The following is a 26,625-nucleotide window of genomic DNA, read 5'->3' as shown; positions in this document are numbered from 1 at the left end:
TCAAAAGCGACCCGTGGGCAATTTATTCTGTTCAGTGCTGTAAGGCTATAATACTGTTTTGCCTTTTCTGAAAACTTAACTGAAGCATTTTTGTCAGAAGTTGGTCATCCATTCAAATATATTACGATGCATATTGTGGCCAAACATGAGCTTTTAAAAAACCCCACTGCCGAAGTGAACCAAAAATAGGGTCTGGCTTCCTACTTTCCCAAAAAATATTACCTTCAAGATATCAAAACCCCCCCCAGAACCAAATCCTAGTTGCGCTACTGGTGTGTACCGATGAATGTGATCCTAAGTAGGGATCATTTATATGGAAGATTTGCGGTAAATTCTTTAGCACAGCACTTAATCAATTGCCAGCCTTTGATAAACCAACGAGTATATGATTCACAGGCAATAGATATCACTTCAGATTCCGCGTGCTCCGTTGCATGCGCTGTTTAAAATTCAGCGAAATAATTGGAGTGATGACAAATTTTTCAACGATGATCGAAATTGTAACGCGATCAGAGGCGGGTTTTCGACCGTATCAGGTATACAATCCAGACACCTGCGTTATGAGGTGAAAATAGTTGTAGAGGCTTTTCATTTTTAAGGAGTTGTTTTACAAGTTAGATACAAATTGGATACACAGCACACTAGTATTCCGATGAGCTCAGAGATGGTTTTGATGGAGACTCGTTAGCACATTTATGTACTGCCGTTCTACGCATATTTATCCCGCGGTCCATATGGTTTACATAGGACATGGGACAAGTAGCAGTGTACTCCTGATAGAAGGGCAGTATACTCCTGAGAAATCTGTAATTTTAATTCAGACTGGGTGATACGTACCGTATTTATGTAAAATTTTAGTTCAACAGCGTAAAAAAGTCTCAGGTTCTCTGGTTTGTACATGCTCAACTTCGGTTACGTGTATTGAATGTGTAAATCTCTCACGATGTCCAAAAAATCCTGTTTTTCAAGAAATTTTGTATCAAGGTAGATCTACACATTGAAGTGTAGATCTACCATTACGCAAAATTGCGTAAACACGCAAAGGAATTTTCGGACGTCGTAAGAGACTTACTCATTGAATGCGTAACCGAGATTAAGCATGTACAAATAGTCACACTCTTTGAAGCGGTTATTGGTAAAACCAGTCAGCTCTATAATTATCTTGAATTTCTCAATTTATAGGATTCGAACAGAGTGGACAAAAATCAACACCAAGCCTCCGTCAGCAGACAGATTGGAAAAGATCCCAAAATTACAATCGATATCAACAGAGCCACGAAAAACGAAACCTTAATTCTCATGAAGGATTTCCTCAACAGCCAATTCAGAGACAATACGCAATGCTGCAGCGGTGCAGTTTAGTTTCAGAAACTTAACGCTTTGTATTCTCACTGTCCATTATTGATCTTAAACAAACACTAATAGCTAAAAAAATGGATTTCAGAGCAACTCAATCGAAAGTTCTATTCCACAAACACACGTGTACCTTATACGAACCGCGCCACTTAGGCGCACGTATCCCTACCGTATAAAACAAAACTAATTAGTTTAGCTTACCATAAGCTGATTTAGTCTCACTATTCGATAGCATGTATTGACCAACTAAGCTACTACAACAGTACGTACACTCGACTTCGGCCACCTGCCGAATCGATCAGCCGGTGCCATTGAGATCATCCAATATACAAAATCTACTCCTAAAAATGGAAACATTGTTGCATCTTCCCAATACGATTCAAATCAAGTTTCGTTAGTGTTCTTCCATAAAATAAATTATTAGAAACAACAGATCCTACAAACAAATTTGACTCCCAGTTCCACTCCTCGATTCAGTACCCCTGCGTTTGTCATTTCCTGTTTCATTCCTCTTCAAACGGTTCCTTCTTCTCGCATTTAACAGTATCTCATTCCTCGTTTCCTTCATCCTTCTGCGCTATACACAACACTGACTGAAGTATGCTTATGAATGTAGTAGGTAGTTATTGATAAGTTAGAGTTAAAATTAACAACAGTTACCTATCGAGCTGGCCAATCTTCGATTCTCACCTGTTGGTAATGTTGATACTGGTGGGTGCAGCGGTGTTGGTGCCACTTCCGGCTGTTCCCACGACGGCACCGGACGACGAAGGAACAACCAATCCACCTGACCCGCTACTTGACACGGCTTGATTTTCGCTGACCACCGAAGATGCCGCTGATGCCACAGCCGGTGTCACTTGGATGAATTTTATGCTATTGGTCGCATTGTTGGTGGCGACCGCAACCGTTGCTGTTCCGTGGGAATCCAGCTGCTGTTGACCCTGCTGTTGTTGTTGCTGCTGCTGTTGCAACTGTTGAGCTCGAATACTGACCGATGGTATCCGTTGAATGCCTCCCTTGCTATTTACAAATGTTGTGGTACCGGTTGGCGATGCTCCCAGTATACTCTGCACATTCGCTGCCGTTTGCTGCTGCTGTTGCTGCTGCATAGCGCCAACGCTGTTGATCAACTTTTGCTGCTGGATCGGTTGGATGATGTTCACAACCTTCGGATTCAGCTGGGCTAGGAACTGCCCACGACTATTCTTGATGTTGGCGTACACTATTCGATTCTTGTCCGCATCGAATAACATGTTGACCGCTTTTTCGAACTTCACATTCTGCTGCTGTTGTCCTCCAGTCGTGCCGGAAGTCGTCTGCCCCTGGCCACCATCCGTCGTTTGAAACTGGGTTAGTTGCTGGCCTTGCTGCTGTTGTAGCAAATTGGAATTAATTGAAATTTTTCCGTGTGGGGAAGCAGCTGCCGCAGCGGCCATTAGCTGACCGGCTGCTTGTTGTATCAGCTGAGGAGACGACGTTAGAATGATCTTGTTCTGAGTCGCTTGCTGAGGGTTCTGACTCGTCGCCGAAAGGATTGTGATCGGCAGCCCTGCAGCGTTTTGTATCGTGCTGTACGTTCCGGTGCCACTCGTTCCCTGTTGCTGCTGCTGGAGTTGCTGTTGCTGCACCACTTGAGCTGCCGCAGCAGTTGCCGCCGATGAACCATGATTTGCCGCGGTTGCAGACTTCACGATCATTTTCTGCGAAACTAGCGCTTTCGTTATCATCTCGAACTGCTTCTTGCTGAGATCACTGGCTTTCTGGCCGGAAGCCGCCAGTTTCTGATTGATAAGCGTATGCAGCTTGGGATTGATGACATTTTGTTTCACTGAAACGAGATGGGCGACAAAATTAAATTACAAATATGTATGACTAGGGCGGATGTTCGTGTTCCACTACTTCTATGGTTAAAAAAGAGGAGTTAGTTGTGTTTGATCCTTCGACCTTGACGCTTGCTCCTGCGGGGGCCGGCGATGAGGGCAGGATCAAACATGTCACGCGGTGATCGAGTAAAGTGAAAAAGTGCCGCTTTCGATTAGTTCTTTATGATCTTCCGACGTTGACGCTTGCTCCTGGGCAGTGCGTCAAGAAAGCCCGAGCAGTCGTCAGTTATTTTCCCTCACGGATCGCGCGCCTATTTTCTCTAAGTGCTTTTATATAGCCGAGCAAACGAGTGAAGCTGAAAGAGGATTGTTGCTGCTCAAGGATGACGGATCAATTGGTGAGCTCGTTTCATGATACTGTTTCTAACCTATAAAATATGTATGACTGCACCTTTAATCGTTACAACGGTGAGACGTAAATATGATTTTTCAAAAAAAAAAAAAAGAATGGTTCGTCACTGTGAGTGTTGTGTGTTCAGTTAGTGTGAGTGTATTTAAGACACCTTCTTCTTTTTACCTTTATTTTTGTAATTAAAAAAAACTTTGAATGGTTCGACTCTTCAAGTGTAGACTTCCGAAAGGTTCACTTTATTCAACAAACTTTGAAAGGTTCGTCACCTCAAGTGTCGGCATAATTTTTCTCTACATAGATATTGTTCATATCAAATGAAAATGTTATATTTACATATAAGCATGTTTATATCTCACAAATAATTATTTATCATGGTCTAATCGCTTATCAAAGTGAATCCTGTGACCCAACGATCCTTCCCATTAACAAACATCCCTCCCAGTAACCTTTGTGGAGATGCAGAGGCAAACACGGTCTCCAAAGAGCAAAGGTTACACACTAACATTCCTTCCCCCAATCCCACCTGACTGCAAGGACGTGGCCGGCGCCGTTATTGACCATGTATAAATAGAGGCACTGAATTATGCACACTGAAGAAGGTTATGGCCAATCCCAGCCGAACTTCTAGTTGATTCTTTGTGCATTTTCACTGACTTCGGTCAATCACGGAATAGCAACCATTGATATGTGTAGTCAGTCTAAGCTAAGCTAAGCTAAGCACTACTTCTATGGTAAAAAAAAGGGTTGCTCTTGACTTTGCCTCTTTCTCACCTTTTAATGATCAACTACAAAAGAGCGATTTTACCCACACACAAACTGAGCGTACGTACTCTGCGGGACTAAGAGTTTACACGTTTGTGTTTGCTTATTTTCATTCCCACAGATGTAAGGAGCTTGGCTCGACAACCTTAGTGCTTCAAAAAGAAAAAAAATTTTGATCTTCGTTGTCTCTTTGCAGCTCTTTTCCCAAAAGGTACGAGTTTGTTCCATCTAGCAGATCAAGATGAGCAAAATGAAGCCTGATTAAGGGTTACAAACTTTTAGGCACATTCAAAACTATATTTCAGTGCAGTTTTGATTATGAGCTTACATACAGGATTCATAAAATAAGAGTTTCCATAAGAATTCCTCACAGAACTTGACCTGGCACTTCTCAAAGGATATTCCCAAGAGTTTTGTTTGCTAATCCCTTGTAACATTATAACAAAGTAATATATTTTCATTTTTATTTTTCATAAAATCAATTAGATATTAATTTTGGTATTTGTCCAAAGTTTTGAATGCGCCGCTTGTTCCTTCGGGCGCGGGGCAACTTCTTTCCATGGCCAATGTGGAGATGCAGAGGTATACTTGGTCTATAGTTACAGCGGTTGTCTAACATTACTTCCCTTCCCCGAAAGCCGTAAGGACGTGTCCGGCACCGTTATTGAGCTCTCGTTTTGTGCACATTGAGGATCATAAGCTAATCCCAAGCCCAATTCATTGAATGTGTGCAACGTCGATTGTTCTATGCTTATGCTCATTGCACATAGTTTCCTTTAAGTGGTGCTCTGAAGATTTATTCAGGAAATCATTTAGTTCGTGATTCCTTAGGAATTCGCCAAGTAGTTCGTTCATAGTAGCTTAAAGAATTTGACCTGGGATTTTTCTAAAAATAGCCCTAGAAACTACCCCGAAGATTTCACAAACATTGTTTTCAAGAATTCCTCCAAATATTCTTTCAGCTTTTTTTCAAGAAAATTCCCAAGATTTCCGTTTAGGACATCTTTGATAATTCAATCCGTAGTTTCTCCAGAGATGCCTTCACTGATTTTTAAGCTTATCATCCAAATTGTATTCAGGCATTTTTAAAGATTTCATTCAGATTCTTACAAAAAAAAAATTCAAGGAATTCTTAATCAATATTTATTTCAGGATCGTCCGAAGAATTTTTTTTTGAAAATTATTAAAGTAGAGTAATTTTTTTAAAAATGTGAGAGGCATTTTTGAAAGTTATCTCTAATCAAACTTCTTAGAAAATTTATAAAAAAAACTCTTCTAATCCCTTCCCGCTTATGACTTCTTTCAATATTTTGGGTGGGAAAAATGCTCTAAACTAAATTTGCTAGAATGTTGTTGAAATTTGTCTTAAATATCGAAATTGTGAATAAAGTTTTGCTTATTAATCAATCGTTATTGCATTGTTTATCATTAGTTACATTATTGCATCAAAAAGTAGGAAGTGTGTATCAATTGCTAAGATAATTATTGAAAAAGATCAGTCCAGGATCTGCTGGATGCTATCCTGCCGGATTTTCAAAAACATCGAATGGAATCAAAAAAAAACATTCTCACATATTTTCGATCGGATATATTGGATTAGTAGATGAATGTGGCATGAAACCTCAAATGAAATTTTGAAGATCAAAGGAGATTTAATTTAAGAAATTGCTCGTGATAAATTTGAAGGAGCAATCCTCAGATGAAATGCTGGAGCAATTCATGGCATTTTTTTAGGAACAATCCTCCCTTTGAGGGATTGTCGAATGTGTTTAGGATTTCTGGAAGAGCTCAATATATGCCCTGAAATAATCATTAAAGGAGTTTTTGAAGCAATTATTGGTAGAAACCATGACGTAGATGATTTCATGATAAATTCCTACGAAAATGGTCGAAATTGCAGGATGTCCATTCAAAATCAGTTTTCCAAATTCCCGATTTTTTCCGGATGCCCAAAAAATTAAAAACTGTTGGCAAAATGATCCTGCGACTTGATATTTTCTCATACAAAATGGTCAAACTTGGAGGACTTGATCTAACTTATTATAAATAATTTTTGATTAAATAATTAAAAATCAGTGAGCTCAACAGTTCGAATTTCGAGAAATTTTTGTTCAAAAATATATAAACTATTTGTTGAAATTTCTAAAAGGGATCTTGGATTTATATGAACAAATTTATTATCTGTTTCTACATTTACAATATACTTCCACAAAAGGAAAATGTTCAATAGTCAACACGTTACCTTATAAGAATGCCTTCGGTATTATGTGCTAGACATGACCCAAGACTGGTCCCTGGAAAAATCTTGATATGATGCAACTCCTGTTGGATCCAAGAAGAGATCTTTTTAACAGAAATGATATCTCGCCAAAAAACATTTTATTTTTCTCCTATGAACTATAGGGTGCCTGATTCAGTGATAGTGATAAGGGGTCGTCCATAAACCACGTGGACATTTATGGGGGAGGAGGGGGGTGTCTGGCCAACGACTACGGTCCATACAATTTTTTTTTGCATGGAAAAATGACCACGAGGGGCGAGGGGGGTTATAAAATTTAATAAACAGCCCTTAATGCAGTTTTTAGCGTATTTTGAGCATGTTTTATTAATGTGTATATTTTATAACATGGTCCTTGTTAAGATAAAATGAACATATAAGGCAAATCTTGGTATTTAGTAAGTAAATAGTATAAAATAATTAAATAAAACCTTAACTTTTTTGTTCCTTTGCACCAGTAATAGTGGTTAGGAACATGAGTTAGCAAACACCACTACTACTGGAACATGTTCCTATACCGATGTAGTGTTTTTTTTTTCAAGGAAACTGGTTTTATCATTCTAAGATTATTTTTTAGATGAAATGGAATAGAAGAGCATTCACATGACTTATTCAGATATGGAAAACGGGCTTTCGTAATTTTTGGCGATCCCTGAACCCGTTACTGCTTTCTCTATCTCTGGCACAGACGCCCTATCCTTTTTTTTACATAGATCCAAAAAAGCGTCTTCCAAAGAATGTTTTTAAGATATTGCCGAGAATGTTACCAAAAACTCAATAAAAATCTACCCAAGAATACCATAAAATTACGCTATTCATTCAAGATCTTCTAATGTTTTTAATGAAGAAAAAGACAAGAAACTTGTTAAGAGAAATTTGTTTTGAATGATTAGAAGAATTCACTATAAATCTGCAAAAATCTATACAAAATCTCGTTAGAGCCTCATAAGAACTCTGTCATAGATTAGGAACTAATCAATTTAGTAATACAGACAAGACTTCACCACGAATCAGTATCATCGTCAACTCCAAAAACCATCAAACGGAATTCTTAAAGAATCTGCCCAAAATTTCAATAGATATTCTAAGAAATTTGACATTTTTTTGGCTCAACTTTTCTCCAATCGCTACGAATCTACTAAGAATTTCAAAAAATCATCCGATAATCTAAGAATGGAATCTACTAATTATCTTTTTAGTGATATCAAAAAAATTTCAAAAATTTGTCTATTATTGAAAATTTGCCATGAATATAATAAATGGAAAATTGTCGAGCATCCCACCAAAAAAAACTTGTCAGGAATCCGTGAGTACCCTTCTGAAAATGCTGATATTCTAAAAGATCAACATATTCAAGATCAATGCCGAATTTCTTCAAAAACTGTGATAAATACCTTTTAAGAATGTTGATTACATAACGACTGTAAGAATTTTTGGAAGATCTCCTAGAGTAACTCATGGCTAAATCGGTGCAAAAATAGTGGAGAATCTTAAAAATCTTTGGAGGAAATACTGCGGGATAATCTCTAGGAAAACTTTAAGAATATTCTCTTGGGTCTATTCTACGAGTGGGGTGAAGTGATTTACACGGCGAGTCACATCACTCGAGTCGAGTATTGTCACCTCGCTGTACGAGACCGAAAACTCTCACATCGTAGAATAAGCTCACTTGTGAAAAACATTCGAGGTAGTATCGTTGGAGTGCTCAACGCTTATTTGGAATAAACTCTGGAGAAATCTTTAAAGGGATTGCTGGAGGATTCTCTAAAAATACTATCCCTGGGAAATCACTAAAAGAACTTTCGAAGCTTTTCCTTGATAAATTTGAGGATAAATTTCTAAAGAATCTGCAATAGTCGGGTAACAGTCTCTGAAGGTTTCGCTGGAGCTTGTAGATTTTATACCCAGAATTAACTTTTAAAACAGTTATTTAGTTCTAGACCATTTTGTTTGAAGAAGAGACTTTTTAGGGACTATTAAAAAGACATCTGTTTGCTACTAGTCTTGCTAAAAGAACCGAAAACGTAATCGTGATTACCCACCTCAATGTATTACAGAAATCAATGTAAAATATACAAACGATCTCACCCACCTGTCTTGTCGTTGGGTCCGTTGATTTGCTTCTTGAGCGGCGATTGTCCGGTCGGAGTCGCCGTCGTTAGCACGTACGTTTCGCCTTGGTGCGAATGCGTCGCATGCTGAAGCTGTATGTGCTGCTGTTGCTGGCCTTGCTGGAGAGCTTGCTTCGTTGCCGTCAGCATCTGGTTTCCACTGACGGTAACAATGTTTCCACCGCTGGTGGCTATCTGTTGCATCTGCTGCTGGGACAGTACGATCGGTGTCGTATGCTGAACGATGTAGCTTCCGGTGGGAGTCGAAGTGCCGCTACTGCTGGCGCTGCCGGCATTTCCGGCCAGAGTGATCTGACCGGTCAGTGTACTGTGCTGGGGATGTTGCTGCTGTTGATGCTGGGCGGTGACTACTGGGACCGTAGTTTGAGAGGACGCGACTAAGGGATTCAACACGGTTGTGGTGGCTTGGCTGACCACTTGCACCGATGGGGATGTGATTAGGAATGATGTGGATGCCGTAGCTGGAGACGCTGTTGCAGCGACGGCAGTGCTATGAGAAACAGCTTGCAGATAATTGATGGGTTCCAGTTTGATTTGCGGAGCAGAGAGAGAATGTTGCTGATAAGTGCTTCCCACTGGCGGAACGGAAGTGTTAGTTTGCAGGTGAGGTGCTGACTGGGATGAAGCGGACGGAGAACACGCGGCAAGTAACTCATCGGGAGGTTCGATTTTGATCTGATCGGCGGGTATGGTTGCAGAAACGGAATCAGATTCCTCTTCCACTTTGACTTCTGAATCCGCCGTAGGTGCAGCTTCGGCGGCGCCTTCCGCTTTTTCACCTTCCAAAGGAACATTCCCATCACCGTCGGACAGTTTTTTGAAGATTTCCTCCGAAGGTGGATTTCGTACGGCAAAGAAACTGCTCCCTACCAGATAATTGCATCGCTTAAGAATCTTTCTCCGTTTGCTCTTGTATCGTTCAACGTTTGCAAGTCGGTCGTAGCCTACCAACTCTGAGCAGTATCCGATTTTGTGGACTGGAAGTCTTTCGACGGGTGATGGACTGACGAGTTCATTAATCGTTAAGGGATCTTCCTTTACGTCGCCACCGGTGCCCGCACCGGTCTCGTCTGCCGTCTCTAACTGATTCAGTATTCCGTCTTCTAGAATTCCATTCCAGAAATTGCTTGTCTGGTTCAACGACTTCATGTCATCGATTTGGCACTCTTGCAAGATCTTGTCCAGCATTTTTTCGTCCTCATTGGACTCGCTCAAACTGAGGTTCAGATCATTCAAACTATCCCCACTGAGATTGTTATCCGAATTGGAACAGGTTTCCAGCTTGATACCCAATTCATCCGTTGCATCTTTTGTCACAGCTGCGCTCTCCAATCCTAACGGATGCGGTTCCACGAGACTGTCTAGGGCAAAGTTTTTAGTCCTGTACACACTTTCGGTTGAATTGAAGATATCTCCAGGCAGTTCGGCATCAAGCGCTTGTAACTCCAGAGCTATTCGGTTAGCGTCTGTTTGGAATAACGGATCATCATCCAGTAGCCCGTCCTCCATCTGTAGCATCGGTTCCGGCGTTTTAGGTCGGAAATGTAACCAACTAGATTGAATATCATTCAGCAGTTCCGTATACACACTGGCAATAGCTTTGCTATCTGCAGAGGGTGTCGATTCGCTCAGGCCAAGCTCATCATTCCATCGACTACTGCTGGATGCATCCGGCGACGCAGAAGACATCAACCCAGGTGCCGTCGTTTTTCGCTGGAGTGCTCTCAACGACCGCTGCAGCAGTTGCTGCTGATACTGGGATACTGCTCGATTCTGCAAACTATTGTTAATACTATTGCTAAACGATTGGTTAAAATTGTTTCTACTATTGACGTTACTGCTACTACTGCTGCTGCTGCTGTTGCTGTTGCTATTGTTGCTAATCCGGTTCCTATAGCTATTATTTACATTGTCTATCATGTGCTCGTAATCTTCCAGGACTTCCTGTTTCACTGTCACAATGCCACCAGCTTCACTTTTTATCACATTATTTTCTGAGTTATTCACACTAACGCTAGTACTGCTACTGCTACCATTATTACTACTAATTACAAACGTCGACGAGGACGTTCCACCTGCCGCTACTGCAACCGATGTCCTTTCATCACTACACTTTTCCTGTTTCACTTCCACCTCTTCACCGATCAGCCGGCTGTTGACACTATCTTCTTCCTCCATCTTCACCAGGCCGTCGGTTTTTATTCGTCGGGCCAACCCGAAATTGGCCATGAACAAATCATCCATGTCCGTTTCTTCTTTGATCACTAGTTGTCTTGTTCGTTTCACACCACTTTTCACGGCAAGGGCCGATTCCAGTTCGTTCCATTTCCGTTCCATCTGACTGATGGCAGTCGTAGCTGATGCCGTTGTTGGGTTAGACGTTGCCGTGGCCGTTGGGGCCGTTAGAGCAGAAGCACCGGCACTCGATGGCACCGGGATGACGATGCTTTCCTCTTCGGGTTCCATTGCAACGGCTGCCGCTGGGGTCGTTTCCGATTCGATGATCTTGTAGTCCAACCGGGACCACAGATCGTCCAAATCGGTTGAGACGCGATCAATTATTACCCGGCCTCCGCGACCAATCCTTCTCCGGGCGAAACCAATGCAGCGGGGTCTGTGAATGAGGAGACAACCATTTGAGCAGATCAGATTTATGTAAAATCAATCATCAGTTCAATTAGGTATATATAAAATCACTAAAACAGGGTGGCTACAGAGACACATTTTTTATGATAAATTTTCGACTCGACAATATTAGTGGAATACCTATAAATAAATGAAAAACCGAGACCGAGACTTAAGTCGAGTCTAGTACACGACACTGAAGACGGCCTTACAGTTGAGGTCGAAATACGCGTAACTGCCAAAGCATAAGCATTGATGACCGTACAATTCGTAGTTGCTACTCCGTGACTGACCAGAAGAATCGAAATTGCACAAGGAACCAACAGGTGTAGCTTGTGACTAGCTTTCCATCTTCAATGTACACTTTCGAGAACTCCAAACATTATAAGGTCAATAACAGCGCCGGCCACGTCCTTACGGTCATCGGGGAAGGGAAGGAATGTTAGTGTGACATCCATTGTTACTAGAGACCGAGACCACCTTTGCATCTCAATGGTTGTCGTGGGAAGGAGTTTTGTTAGTAAGGAGGGATCATAGCTGCATGATCAGGATTCACCTTGGTAAGTGATGCGATTCATGTAACCTTAGTTCAAAAAATCACCTATCAGTACTTCAAAGACAACGTGAACACCACGGTAAGTCGATAAAAATAAGGTAAATCCAAAGGTATGGGGTTACTACCGTAATGTAAAACATGTACAAGAGTTTATGTCGACACTGTGACACTGTGACGAACTGTTCATATTGTGTCAAATCAATTCATATAAGTGAAATTCCTACCGTTGTCATGATAAAAATACGTTTCATAATATATTGTACACTCAAAATAGAAGCATGAAACGAGCTCACCAAATTTAACGTCCATACTTGATTAAATAACCGTAATCGACTTTAATTAGCATGCTCATTGTACAAATCACTCCGACTATGCGAAAACCCATCGAGAAGCACTCAGAATGGGTGCAAAAAAAAAACGAAAAAAAGCTTTGGCGACGACGAACTTTTTGCTTGTGCTTCAACCCCACCCAGCATAACACGTGCAGAATGAACCGAAAAAAGCTTTCACACCGACGCATGGAAAACGTATCGAAAAAGACCCGACTACTACACGATAAAACGAACTTTCTGCTTGGGCTTCAACGTGGTACTCTCGAAATACGCGTATCTGTCAAAGGATACATGCTCTAGTGGATTTATATGGTATAAGTACTAAATTCGGCTTCTCATCTACTCATGGGTATTCCACTAAACAGCTCGAATATATATTGTTCTTTTCCCAGATTCCCCGATATTCCCGAATTTTTGGCCACCCTGCTTAAACACCGTTGATAAGAAATTGTACGACAACTTGGTTATTGTCCACAGGTTAGGCTTCCGATGAGGGCAATTAATTGATTGTAGCGATACTACTCTTCCTGTTTCAATAATAGTCGACAGATAAGGCAAATGGAATCTGTCTCCCATGGAAAAACAGGTGCTTCTCAGTGTCGAGCTTACTCTGGCAATTGGTTCGTACCTGGGATGTCGCAGAGATGTGAGGGCAAACCGATAGCGTAGATCCGCTTTTCCGTTTTCCTCCTTCGAAACCCACGGCCAATCGCCGAAGCCTTTCGTAATGGGCTAAAATAGAACGTATAATCATTCACATACAGTTCGATGCACATCCAGCAGAAGAACCCTCTTCTTACCCTATGATATTGACTAAGTTTACTCCGCCGAAATGCGTATGCGTACTCCTCCTCCGGAGCGGTCGCTCCTTGTAGATTTGCAAGCTCCTCCTCGTCGGAGGATAACGCCGGATCGACGGTTCCTAAAATAGCTACACATCAAAACCCAATACAACAGCTAACAACTATCATCTTACCACTGCCCAATCCGGTCCCAACGGCGGCATCTCCTCGGCCGCTTACACCACTGGACGCTGCAATACCACTCAGTCCACTCACGCCGGTTCCTGCCGGATGGTACTGATAGTGATGGTAACCACCAACGCCACCTGTTCCAACAGCGGACGAACCCAGCCCGACAGCGGAGCTCCCGGTCACCGTCGAACTGCTCGCCGATGATCGTTCCTTCTGAATTTTGTGCTTCCGTTTCTTGTACTGTCGTTTCTCCTTTCGACTACTGCTCAGACTTTCGCTGTCACGCTTGCTGGAACTGGTTCCTCCGACGTGATGATAATGGGAAGATGAAGACGATGGCCCATGGTACGCTCCTGATCCACTGGTTCCTGCTCCTGCCGAACCGCTCATCGCCGAGTGATGCGACGAGTATTGGTTCGAATAGATCGGAGCAAACGCCGGTCTGAAAAAGATAATCTCAATTAAGTACTTTTCGAAAACTTTCCAATCAACTTTCGACAAACCTTGACGCCTTGGTTGCATTAGCCGTAAACTCCGACAGAAGCTGCCCATTGAAGTCCTGCGTCTGGTAGCGCTTTTCATAGATCTCGATACCGAGATGCAACTGTTCGCGCTTGATCTTCTCTCGCCGCTTGATCATCTCCAAAAGAGTAACCGCCCTGCTCAGGTCTCGCCTAGAATGGACAAACGTTTAGTGTTCTATCTCGCTCAGAAGCGTTTTCAACTCCGGACAAACCTCAGCTTCAACATCTTCTCGTAGGAAGATTCGTCATTCTTTCGATTCTTCCTGGTTTGCATCTTCTCAGTTCGCCTTCGGAATGCCAGATACGGATTGTTTGGCGTAGTGTTACCCCTGGTTTCCGTCTTCACCGATAGGATTAGAGGATGTTGCTAGAATTGGATTGTTATTAGACCGAAATAGAATATACGCCGTGAAATCATTCTCCTTACCGTTTTGAGCCGTTTGTTGAGCCAGTAATCGTACACCGCTATACTCAATTCGTCGTCCTGTTTGAGCAGGGCTTTGGCTTCGTTCAGCGTGACCACCGTCTGGCCGGAGCTTTTCTCCAGTCGATCCATCATCGTTTCGAACTTGAGCGGGTCCAGATCCAGCCGCTTGCCCTGTGTGTTGACCCACTGCTCGTCCGCGCTGTCCATGTCGTAATCCGGCACGTCCTGTTCCAGGTTGAGCGCTGCTAAAACGTTCAAAGAAGCGATACCTAATTAGATAACGTGTTTCAAACCGACTAAAACTGATTGTGAAACTTACGCTGCATGTGGATCATCTGCTTGGGCATTTTGTAGTCCGTCGGGTAATACTTTTCGTAAAACTCCGAATCGGTGGCCTCGAACACCTCCGGTGTGGGAATGATTAGTCCGGTGCATATCGCTCGCTGCAGATGATGTTCCTGGTGGAAGGAAAGGAGAAAAAATGGGATTAGTGATGGTGGCCCTAAAGACATATGAATGTTTTATCAATTCTTTGCAGGGCTGCAATTTAAAGGATAGTGCACAAGGGTAATTTTATATCCCTCATATCTAGGTTTCTTTGAATATCTAGGTTTCTTATTAGGAATACATTCATGTGGGGGATTTAGCGTAAGCTCAGTTATTTGGAATAAAGTAATTTGACATCATTAGTTGAATAACCGAGGGTTATTTGGCATTATGCCAAAGAACTATGGTGAAACTTCATTTAAACCAAATGGGTATTATAAAAAATGACGTAATGCCGAATGACCCCGAGGAAGTAGGCCGTTATTGAAATTTGTACGCGTCGTTAATAATTGTTGCTATATCATGTCACAATTTTGAAATACAGTGAAACCTCCATGAGTCGATATTGAAGGGACCATCGACTCATGGAAATATCGAGTCATGGAACAGCAATCTTTTGGAAAGCTGCTTCTAGGCACCATCAAAGTAACCATGAAATTTTGATTTTAGTATGGTTCCATGAGTCGATATCGAGTCATGGAACATCGACTCATGGAGGTATCACTGTAATGAATACCACTACGCTGCTGAAAAAATAAAAATCAAATCCAATAATTCCAATAATTTGAATTTTTTAATTTTTGTAAAATACTCATATTCCCTTGCTTCTGAGAAAAGGAAGCATTGTGAAAATCAGCAGCTCCATCAGAATTTGTTTGAAATAGTAGTGTAGTAGTGTCATTACTAATACTATCTAGTCAAAATGGTTTGGAATAATTTGTCATTTATGTGCTATTCTGATTACTCCTGTCTTTTACGTTAGATTAGAGTATTAAATGTCAATTGTCGTCAAGTCTTAACAAAATTAGGCTGTTTAGTAATAGTTCTAGTTAATTTCATTTTTTGTTGTTAAAAGTATTTGTTGGTAATTACGTTCATATATCCTTAAAGAAAAAAATCGCTTTCCTTGTCTGTTCAACAATTGTCGATCTCAGCGATCTTACTTTCCATAGTCATTTTTATAGTGAATATTTAAGAGTAAAGTTACCTTAGGCTTCTATTACAGTCTCCTACAAGATTCACTTTTCGGTGGCAAATGCAATGCTTCACAACGCCTACTTTCTACTTGTAAATTTTGCGAAAATGAAGCTAGAATTAGATTATATATACCGTTGTTTTAAAAGAGGTATTTCTTATTATGGCAATGTAAAAACCATATTAATATAAGATTGTCGCCACTTATTTCTACTCAGTGAATCTACTATTCATTTTCCTCAGAGTAATATTCTCTACGTCGTACATGATAACAATGTGTCCAGCTAATAGTAAGAGTGGCTACGAATCATTCTGGTTAGCAAAAGGCAAACTGATCGTCACCAATAGTATTAATGTCCACGTCGAATAGATTAATTATTGGAAATGGGCATCAATTCTATCAATAACGCAGAATGTCCGTTGGATCGCATCCGAGATATTATTGCGTTACGCCTTTGGTTTCCATCATATGGGCTAATGGATTATGCCCTCCCATCGCGGCAAGGTCGCGTTGGGTTTCGAAAACCTCGTAGAAGATTACAAACCGTCAATGACATTCCCAATTACTACCCCACATTGCACATTCAAGGGTCTGATTGTGCTCCTAACCCACCCTCAGTTCGTAATCTCCTCGCCAGCTTGAAATTATATTTTCCCGAAGTCTTTTATCGCTTACACTAATTTTCCCTGGAGCTACGATGGAGGATAACCGAAAATCACTCCACTCTGTGGATAATTTGTTTTTCACTCCATCATATTTTAGCTCACCAACTGCTCCCGAGAATTACCACTATGTGGATAAACAAAAACTAGTTCCGGCGACGGGATTCGAACCTAGAACATTGCTAAAAACAACCGCGATGCGTGCACGCTAACCATGCTACCACACCAACTTTACGAAAGGAGTGGTTAATTTGGTGCATAAAAGCAACTGCTGCTCGTGGCGATGGATGCAGGAAAAATTCTCCATGGATCGGAGAAAGAGAAAACAAACTTCCCACAGCTGCGGAAATGTGCAATAATTATCTATTTTCGCTTTGTTTTGAGGACGGATAAAATCGCAAGGCAGCTGATCGCTGAAAATTGCTGTGAGGGATAAATCTATTATCGTGAGAGTGAGTGAGAATTCGGAAGCCTGATTATACCCAATCATTTTTTTTCCTTCTTTGTCGGGTGTTGAATCACTGCGTACAATTAACATGAACTATTGTGATATCCCCTTTTACTGTATGTATAGTACATACATCATCCAGTGACATGTATGTCACTAAATGATCTATGTACTTCTGAGCTCATGAACACCTTATTATTAAGAAATAATGGTCCTAAGCTGCATTGTGAGAATTCCCCCAGTCTGGTGCAATTAGCTTAATAAAGCCTATAACATTGCTGGGGGTTGCGATCCTTATATCGGCAGGCTCTAAGAAGTGCTTACCAAATATCCTGGACCTACGATGGATTTGTGCACTGCAATAGCAGATGAGGTGTTCTGATGTTTCTCGCTCATCGTCACAGAAGCGACAGTTGGAGTTTTGAACAACACCGATCTTTTGTAAATGGTATCTGCTGGGGCAGTGTCCTGTTACTAGACCAGTGTATAAACTGAGATCCCTTTTGCTGAGACCTAATAGTTGTTGGGTTTTCTTTGGGTTTATATTTACAAGCCTTTTTGACTGACTCGTATTAGGAGACAGATGAGGTCTGGCTAGCCAGCCAGTTGTTCAGTTCCATTTTTAAGAAACTGTCTGATATTCCGAAGAATGGCTCGGGGCCAGTGAACCTATTAGCAGATCCGTTTCTGGCCAGCTCATCAGCAATTTCGTTTCCCTCTAGACCCGCATGCCCTGGGATCAGGCATTGCAGGATTCGCTCTCATTTGAGTATGAAGCACGATCAAAGCAAGCAAAGAAAAACATCCCATCTGTTGCGGTCCACGATCGTCATTGTATCGCAAGGTGTAACAAGTCTGATAAATGGAAGCAGCGAGCGAGAGCCCCAAAGAGAGAGCGATGATAAAATCCATTTTTCTCGCTTGTTTACCGTTGGGGACAGGTGTTTTTCTTTACTGGCACAATAAACAATCCACGAACTTCCAATAGCAATAGTGTCCCCCATGCTTGGAGCATGTTTAGAGGGGTTTTATCATGCACTACTATCCCCCCAATCTGATCAAAGTTGTAGCAGTATACGATAAACAGTCTCTCATAATGTGCAGCATGTTATGATAGTTACAGAGAGCGATACGTAAGAGATTCTCTCAATTTTCTCAGGATTCAATCCCTGCCTGGGATCCAATATAGGTTAACTCGATTGCAGAGAGCTAGTGTTTTCAAAGCTAGAATGCATTCCCACACTAGTTTTGAGTTACACGTGTAAGTGTTAAGCGCCTGAAGAGCAGCTTGGCTGTCGGAGAGAATACATATACTTGCGTGTCTGTATTTCCTCTTCAGGCATAGTAACGCACATTCTAAGATAGCATATATTTCTGCCTGAAATACTGTAGACCACTGTCCTAAGTGAATTGAGGTTTTTGTTCGGGGTCCGTAGACTCCAGAACCTGCCAGATTATTCATTTTGGAACCATCTGTGTAGAATTTAATAGACCCTGGAGGGATGTTGGGTCCACCTTCTTCCCATTCTTGACGAGAAGACATGATCACCTGATAGGGTATGTCATAGTTGACTACCATTTCCATCCTGTCACTACACTTTTCTACAATTGGATTTATAGAAAATTCATTTAATATACTGAGGTGACCCGTAAGATCACCTGATAGTAGGGTTTTTGTTCGTTTCAGCCTCAACGCACTTTTCTCAGCGTCCAGCTTTATGAATTGATCCAGCCGGGGCAGATTAAGCATCGCGTCTAAGGCAGAGGTGGGTGTACTGCGTGCTGCACCAGTAATTGCTATACAGGCAATACGTTGGATTTTGTTTAACTTTGCCCTTGCCGTAGCCTCTTTTGTTTTAGGCCACCAGATAAGAGAAGCATAAGTTATTCTAGGACGAACAATGGTTTTATAGATCCACATAATCATACTTGGTTTCAGGCCCCATTTTTTGAGTGACAAAACTTTGAATCCCAAAGCGTTGAAGGAAAAAAATAAGGAAAAGAAATTTATTGGAAGAATGATTCTCTTTCGAAAGAATAAACAATTCATTGTGTGCCAAACGTTATTCGTAGCATATTCAATCGATCATAATGTGACCAAAAGAAGTTTGGCAAACAATGTTGAAAATTCACCGTTTGTCCCTTTCGATGTTTTGGGATTCGACATTTTGTTCCTAAACCGAACAGTCCTTAGTAAAATATCTCATTTAGAGTTTTTTTTTTTCATGAAGCCCTACCAGAATTCCTTCTTATATATTTTTTTCCAAGAATTTTCATATAGATTCCACTCCCAGAAACTGTTTGAACATTTCTCCAGAGATTATTCCAGAAAAACTTCCAACAATTTCTCATTAATCAGCTTGGGATTATATTTTCCAGGGAGCGATGAATTTTGATAATTGATCGCTGTTGTTAGTAGTTTTGATTAGATGTTGGGTAAATTTCAAAGCAATGGCAACCTTTTTATTACAAAATTTAGATTTTATCTTCTGACCTAAAGATTCTGGTTAAACTACTGTACTATGCAGTTGGGCTGCACTAGGTTATCATCACTCATCTTCGCGCACTTTTATTATCGTTCCCGCACTTGTAAAAACTTCTGGGATAGTCCAGCGGTGAAAGAAATGCGCAATATCATATCTAATGCTGATATTAGTACTTTCGTTAGAACGAACTTCAAACCTAAAAATTCTATTCATTTCAGATCCTTTAAATTTAAAATATCTTCCACTAAAAAATCGGTGCGAATTGTTTATTATATCATGAAAATTGTTGCTTGAATAACTTTTTTCAGGATACAGGTCGGACTCGATTATCCGGAGTATCGATTATATTTTCAGTCCGGATAATCGAATCACTAAGAAAAAAAATAAAATCTTCGATAACAGAACTTAAATATTAAGGTACCGTGGGGCAAGTGGGTAATGGAATTCGCATAGTTGTGATTCTTTCAATTCTAGAGACTTTAACCTTTCGGTCGTCGCTCGAATTTTTGTAACGCGAGTAGTCGCGCGTTGTACTTTGTACAACATCCTTGGTTTTGCGAATATCCCAGGATTCTGACCACTTAGAAAGATGACGTCTTCGGCAAAGTTGTTCAGTAGCTCAAGGGCCATCATTATTTTAGCCAAGCAATTCGGGATTTTGCCACTAGGCGGCGCTAGTGAACATGAAACTTTTGTTTCGCAGATCTCAGGATCCTGACCACTTAGAAAGATGGCGTCTTCGGCAAACTTGCTCAGTAACTTATGGACTATCATTGTTAGAGCTAGTTGATTCAAAATTTTGCCACCAGGCGGCGCTAGTGAGCTTAAAACATTTATTTCGCAAACATCTCAGGAGCCTGATCACTTAGAAAGATGGCGTCTTTGGCAGAGTTGCTCAGTAACTCAATTTATTTCTTTGTTTAATCCTTAAAGTTCGAGATTTTGTAAAATAATGATAGTTCCTGAGCTTCTAAACAACTTTGCTGAAGGTGACTGTCTAAAAACTCAAGATCCTGCAGTATCCGCAAAACAAAATTTAATGCTCAATAGCACCGCCTGGTGGAAAAATATCCTATTTCTTGGCTCAAATAATGATAGTTATTGAGCTACTGAACTACTTTGCCGAAGACACTATCTTTCTAAGTGGTCAGGCTCCTGAGATATCTGCAAACAAAAGTTTCATTCACACTAGCGCCACCTAGTGGCAAAATTTTGAATCAACTAGCTCGAACAATGATAGTCCTTAACTTACTTAACAACTTTGCCGAAGACGCCATCCTTCTAAATGATCAGGATCCTGAAATATTTGCAAAACAAAAGTGAAACTTCCATGCCCACTAGTGCCACCTAGCGGTCAAATTCCTAATTAAATGAGGTACCATCAGATAGCGCTGCATCTCCAGATCAACTTTACTAAAGACCCCAAGTTTCTATATTATCTGGATTTTGAGATATACCGATTTAAAACTGTGGTTTACTCGAACCGTACATAGTGCATTCATTATTATGCGACTTTCATGTACATTTGTTGATTTTACCGCAATATAATGGGTCACACTGTAAATAAAAACTGTCGAGTATTGTTCTTAAGAAGATTCTTGAGGAATACATTTTGGTTTGGTGTCGATAGATATCTTTGTTACAAAATGATAGCATATAAATCACAACTGTTGTACAAAGTACAACAGCGCGACAGCCCGAAGGTTAAATTGAAACAAATGAGGTTGTGTATATTTTTTAACTTGACTCCCACCATATATAAGCAGCATGCTGAAATTGATTTTTATGAAAAATTGAAGAAAAAATTACAGAAAAAGTTTTTGAAAAACGTCTCTGAACAATAAATTCAAAAACAAACAGTTATATTCACGATTTCTATTAGCTTTAACACTTGTTAAAGCTTTCCAATGAACAATAACACAAGTAACATGTAAACAAAGAAAATGTTATTCTTTACACTTCAATTTTCTTCTGATCAGTTATGTTAGTTGAAATGATTCGACAACATTATAACTGCAACATTTCCAATGTTAGTTCTTACATTATAGGACAGCAATTGCATTTTTGCTCTGTAGAATTTCCACCGCTCGTTATTTGTTTTTGAGAAAGTCGGATATGACTTCGGATAACTCTTCGGGAGCAATCAATTTAACGCTTGAGTATAGTGTTTCTTGAATTATCACCACGTTATGTTTTTCTATGATAATTGCGAACCATGTTCACTTATGGCTACTTAAAGAGAAAACAGAAATTCAACCTCTAATGATAAACTTTTCACTTGCCCCACCTGATAAGAAAATTGACGGTGTTCAAATTCACTTATTTTTAGGTCTACGTCGAATTAATTCTAAAACTTTTTTTATTGCAGTTTGAAACTGTCACAGCGGACAACTAAGAAGTGGTACAGGAAATTATTTTCCGCAACTTTTTTCTACTGAAAATATTAAAATAAGACTGTACGCCGCCAACTTGTTACGGAGTAACAATTGACAGGTTAACAATTTTTTTTTTTTTTTTTTTTTTTTTTTTTTTTTTTTTTTTTTTTTTTTTTTTTTTTTTGTGGTATTCAGTTGGAGCTGCCTGACAGCTTAACTTGTCAAGGCTGAACCCTCGGTCTGGCTTTTGCCAAGTTTCCCCTCTACCAGGACCAATACTCAGACGGACTAGGCAATGGCGCCCACATGAACACTGTTTTTTTATTAGTATTGTGACGTGGTAGTTTTTGAAAAGTGCCCATATTCCCTTGCTTCTGAGAAAAGGAAGCATTGTGAAAATCAGCAGCTCCATCAGAATTTGTTTGAAATAGTTGTGTAGTAGTGTCATTACTAATACTGTCTAGTCGAAATGGTTTTGAATAATTTGTCATTCAAGTGCTATTCTGATTACTCCTGTCTTTTACGTAAGATTAGAGTCTTAAATGTCAATTCTCGTCAAGTTTTCAAGTTTTAACAAAATTAGGCTGTTTAGTAGTAGTTCTAGTTAATTTTATTTTTTTGTTGTTAAAAGTGTTTATTGGTTATTACGTTCATATATCCTTAAAGAAAAAAGTCGCTTTCCTTGTCTGTTCAACAATTTTTCGAAACTAGCAAGTGTACCCTAATGATCGATCTCAGCGTCTTACTTTCCATAGTCATTTTTATAGTGAATATTGAAGTAAAGTTACCTTAGGCTTCTATTACAGTCTCCTACATGATTCACTTTTCGGTGGCAAATGCAATGCTTCACAACGCCTACTTTCTACTTGTAAATTTTGCGAAAATGAAGCTGGAATTAGATTATTTATACCGCTGTTACAGAAGAGGTATTTCTTATTATGGCAATGTAAAAACCATATTAAAATAAGATTGTCGCCACTCATTTCTACTCGGTGAATCTACTAGTCATTTTCCTAAGAGTTCCTATGTATTCCCTACGTCGTATATGATAACGATGTATCTAACTAGCTAATAGTAAGAGTGGCTACGGATCATTCTGGTTAGCAAAAGGCAAACTGAACGTCACCAATAGTATTAATGTCCATTTCGAATAGATTAATTATTTGAAATGGGCATCAATTCTATCAATGACGCAGAATGTCCGTTGGATCACATCCGAGATATTATTGCGTCTATGCCATATGAATGATGACGCGGCTTTAAGCAAAAAGTGCCAAAATGTGATACCACCACTACAGGTTACGCCTTTGGTTTCCATCATATGGGCTAATGGATTATGCCCTCCCATCGCGGCAAGGTCGCATAACCAAGGGGAGGGAACAATTGACAGGTTAACAATTTGTCACTCTATTATGCAATAATGGCTGAAAAATCTCAGAAATCTCTTACCTATCGTAAAGTTCTCAATGACCTCGAAGGTTTACGCATGAGTTTAAAACGTTAATTCACATATTCAGTAAAATATATGAATTTTTTTCACTTACCCCATTTACTCACTTGCCCCGCGGAACCTTATCTCTTTTTGTTGTTTTATTTATATGATGCGGTGGTGTAGTCAGAAATTATTTCTAGGAACAGTAGGGGTCTTTACAAGAAAAAATGACCGGCATTCACAAAAAAACACTTTTTCAAACCCCCCCTTTACTTAAATACGTTCAAAACTGCAAAACCATTCATATTGTATATTGCAATACCAAATTATCTCAGATTTATGAATAAAAATTGAAAAACAAAAACATCAAAAAACAAATTCCGGATAATCGAGTCTAAAATTGCGGATAATCGAATCCCGGATAATCGAGTCCGACCTGTACTTTTTATTGATGTTTTTTGAAAATAAAATATATAGCATGTTGAATTTTTCAGCCAATTTCTAATACAGGTCGGACTTGCTTATCCGAAGAATAGATTATCCGGGATTCGATTATCCGGAATTTCAGACTCGATTATCGGGAGTATGTTTTTTGATATTCTTGTTTTTAAGTTTTTATGTATACATTTGAGACAATTTAGTATTGCAATATACAATATGAATGATTAAGTTTTGGATTTAGCTGGGAAAAAGGGGTGTTTTAAAAAGGTTTTTTTTTTGTGCAGAATCCTGGTCAAAACATGTTTTCTTCTCAAGACACCTAATGTTCCTAGAAATAATTTCTGGCCACCCCACTGCATCATTTAAATAAAACAACGAAAAAAAGATAATATTTAAGTTCTTTTATTGCAGAACATAGTTTTTCTTTTAATGATTCGATTATCCGAAGTAAAAAAAAATCGATACTCCGGATAATCAAGTTCGACTTGTAATAACCCCTAAAAATAAACAGTTCTATACGTTGTTTCTTATTCGTGTGGAATTTGATTATTGTTGTGGTTTCTTTATGATCACAACGTCGTACTTTATTAGTCCAAGAGTAGAACGAATTTCTGCGAGAATTAGTATAGAGGAATGTCTGGAGGAGTCCCTGAATATGTTCCAGAAGACATATCTGAAAAAATCAGAGGAATAGTTCTCGATGTTTTTTCTTAATTAAACTATTAAGAAGTAATTCCTGAAGAATCGTGAAATAATCGCGTCTATGGAACCTCTAACCTCTAATTTTGCGTCAAAACAATATACGTTGAACGATTTGCGTAAAAAAAACTTTCGTATAAAGCTAATACATATAACTTAATTAATAATCAACATCAATATAAAGTAAAATAACTTTTTTATTGCTTTGCGTCTCAACAAATGAAAAAATAATCGCTTCGATACGTCTCGCTATGCTCATCGATTGCTCACGCACTTGATCAGCATTTTGTCGCAAGTTTACCCAAGCGATAACAGCCAAATTAATCAGTCCAAAACAGTATAATCAAGCTTATCTGAGCAAAACAAACACAAAAAATCAGCATACAAAGCAACACTACACCCATTAGATAGAGCACCAATATCCCGATTCCCGATGCAGCCTTTCCAATATTGGTAAATAAAAACACACCTCCCCCCGGGCAGAGAACGAAAGATGCATGCGATTAGCTGTCAAACAGCAAATTAAAAAACACTCCCAAAAGCCGTGCATTTTTAGCGCGCCAATCGAGCTAGATGTAAACAATGCACATTTTGAGGTGGTTATCGTTCCCATTTCAACCGCGATAAAAATCCACCCGATGGACCTTCTTCCGCCGGAGGTTTTCAACGGCGGATTCCCCGGAAAATCCGAAATTTACAACCCATCCGGGCGATCTGCCGCCATCCGGGATTTGTCAGCTTTTGGCAAGATGGCGGCGAAACCTCGTTTTTCTCCGTCGCTGCCCTAATCGAAAGCAATAATGGGGGACGATTTGCTTACCGATTCCTCCTCCTTTTCCATTCCGCTGGGCATCTGCGGCACGGCCCGGTTGATGGCCGAATATTCCGGCAAATCCGGAAGTTCCTCGGCCAGATAAATGGGCATCGGTTTCGAGGGATCCAGGGCCCTAGCCCGAAACGAAAGCTTCGACATTTTTTTTTTGCTTCTACGCCTTTGCTCTTCTTGCTCTCTATCTCTTCCTCTCTCGTTTCCTCTTGTTTCGATCAGTTACCGAAACCTTTTTGTTGACTGTCACCTGTCTCTTTCTTTCCTTTCTTTCTCACCCTCCCCACAGCACCACTCCACTTCCCCTCACCCAGAAGGATGCCGTGCAAAAACTGGGACCCAAAACCGAGAAAACCGAACGGAAGAAAAAAAAACACGCGAAAATTTCTACTTCCAAGGTCCGCTAGGAGGTCCACCGGGACCCGGCAACACGACCCGGAACGTTTTTTAGTTCATTCCGGTGGTCACGGCGCGCTCGCACTCAGTCACAAATGGGAAAAAACAATTTTCTGTTCTGGCTTCTAGAGCGTGGTTACGGAAAGCCATAATGGCGGCTCTAGTTGACTACTGTGCTCTCGCTGCCCGAAAACGCCTTCTTCTTGCCAAGGCGAACAACACGAACCTTCGTGCACTCACACCAGCAAACCGAACGAAGAGTCGACATCCCGAAAGGTACGTTCAAACACGGTTTCATCAAAACAGACATCAATTCGTGCAGATTGTGACAACTTGAGGGGAATGTTCACAGCTGATTAAATCTGCAATAAAAGCCGTAGGTGAACCATTTTCATATCAAGTTGTATGAAACTTCTACAGGTAAGTTGACTTTCATTCATGACTTCATACAAAACAGTCGCCCTCTGATATTCTATTCAATAACAAACCAACATCAAGGAAGGGTGCGTTCATTACCATCCATCGAATCAAACGAGAAAAGTTAAAAATGTCACAAACACATTTGCAACTACACGAAAATCGATTTACGTCCCGTGAGACTTCGATGGTGTTGGTGTGTCGATAGTCGACTGATCCTATGCAGCAGCACAATTTTTGGATGACGCGGATTTCCACGCGTTTTCGCGTGAAAAATGACAGTTTTGACAGCAGAAACGTCATTTCTTTGCTTCAGAAACTTACATGCTGGGTTAGTTCATGCTGCAAGACGAGGGACCTGTCATGAGCTGATTAGGCCAAGTCCAGTTGTTAATTACACCTATCGTTTGTCGCTTCGCCGACGATATCACCCTAGTGGTCTATGGTGAATCGATGGAGGAAGTAGAGTTGACAGCAGCGCACTCTATTTCCCTGGTTGAGGAGTGGATGAAGTCTAGGAAACTAGGACTGGCCCGTCACAAGACTGAGGTGGTGGTGGTCAACAACCGCAGGTCCGAGCAACGGGCGCTTATCTCGGTAGGTGATTGCACCATAGAGTCCAAGCGATTCCTTAGGCATCTTGGGGTAATGATCGATGACAAGCGGAGCTTCGCTAGCCACGTTGAATATGCCTGTAAAAGGGCATCTACGGCTATA

The 26,625-nt window shown here is 40.4% G+C and overlaps 1 protein-coding gene across 3 annotated transcripts; it reads right to left on the bottom strand.

The window, feature by feature from the left end:
• Nucleotides 1-486: 486 nt before the first annotated feature.
• Nucleotides 487-25,700, bottom strand: LOC5575748. Of its 3 annotated transcripts, XM_021847508.1 has the most exons (11): nucleotides 25,090-25,700; nucleotides 14,524-14,662; nucleotides 14,205-14,449; nucleotides 13,990-14,144; nucleotides 13,757-13,927; nucleotides 13,256-13,695; nucleotides 13,080-13,201; nucleotides 12,908-13,011; nucleotides 8,727-11,380; nucleotides 2,017-3,187; nucleotides 487-1,959 (listed from the first exon to the last, which is right to left on the bottom strand). In XM_021847508.1, exons 1-10 carry the CDS (start codon nucleotides 25,240-25,242, stop codon nucleotides 2,043-2,045), a joined length of 5,328 nt encoding a protein of 1,775 aa, XP_021703200.1. In that variant the 5' UTR covers nucleotides 25,243-25,700; the 3' UTR covers nucleotides 487-1,959; nucleotides 2,017-2,042. The 3 variants fall into 3 exon arrangements, with proteins under 3 accessions (XP_021703200.1, XP_021703199.1, XP_021703201.1); XM_021847507.1 differs by having other exon boundaries at nucleotides 487-3,187; XM_021847509.1 differs by having other exon boundaries at nucleotides 487-3,187; nucleotides 14,205-14,446.
• Nucleotides 25,701-26,625: the final 925 nt, after the last annotated feature.

Source organism: Aedes aegypti, chromosome 2, assembly GCF_002204515.2.
Source record: "Aedes aegypti strain LVP_AGWG chromosome 2, AaegL5.0 Primary Assembly, whole genome shotgun sequence".
NCBI classification, from domain to species: domain Eukaryota; kingdom Metazoa; phylum Arthropoda; class Insecta; order Diptera; family Culicidae; genus Aedes; species Aedes aegypti.
The sequence above is the reverse complement of the archived record's forward strand: the minus strand, read 5'-3'. Positions and strand labels throughout refer to the sequence as shown.

Excerpts from the sequence above, each read along its gene's own strand:
- LOC5575748 (XM_021847507.1), bottom strand. The coding sequence starts at position 25,242 with ATGTCGAAGCTTTCGTTTCGGGCTAGGGCCCTGGATCCCTCGAAACCG. Across the intron at positions 14,663-25,089 it reads TGGAAAAGGAGGAGGAATCG|GAACATCATCTGCAGCGAGC; the intron begins GTAAGCAAATCG and ends TCCTTCCACCAG. Across the intron at positions 13,202-13,255 it reads TGGGACCGGATTGGGCAGTG|GAACCGTCGATCCGGCGTTA; the intron begins GTAAGATGATAG and ends TAGCTATTTTAG.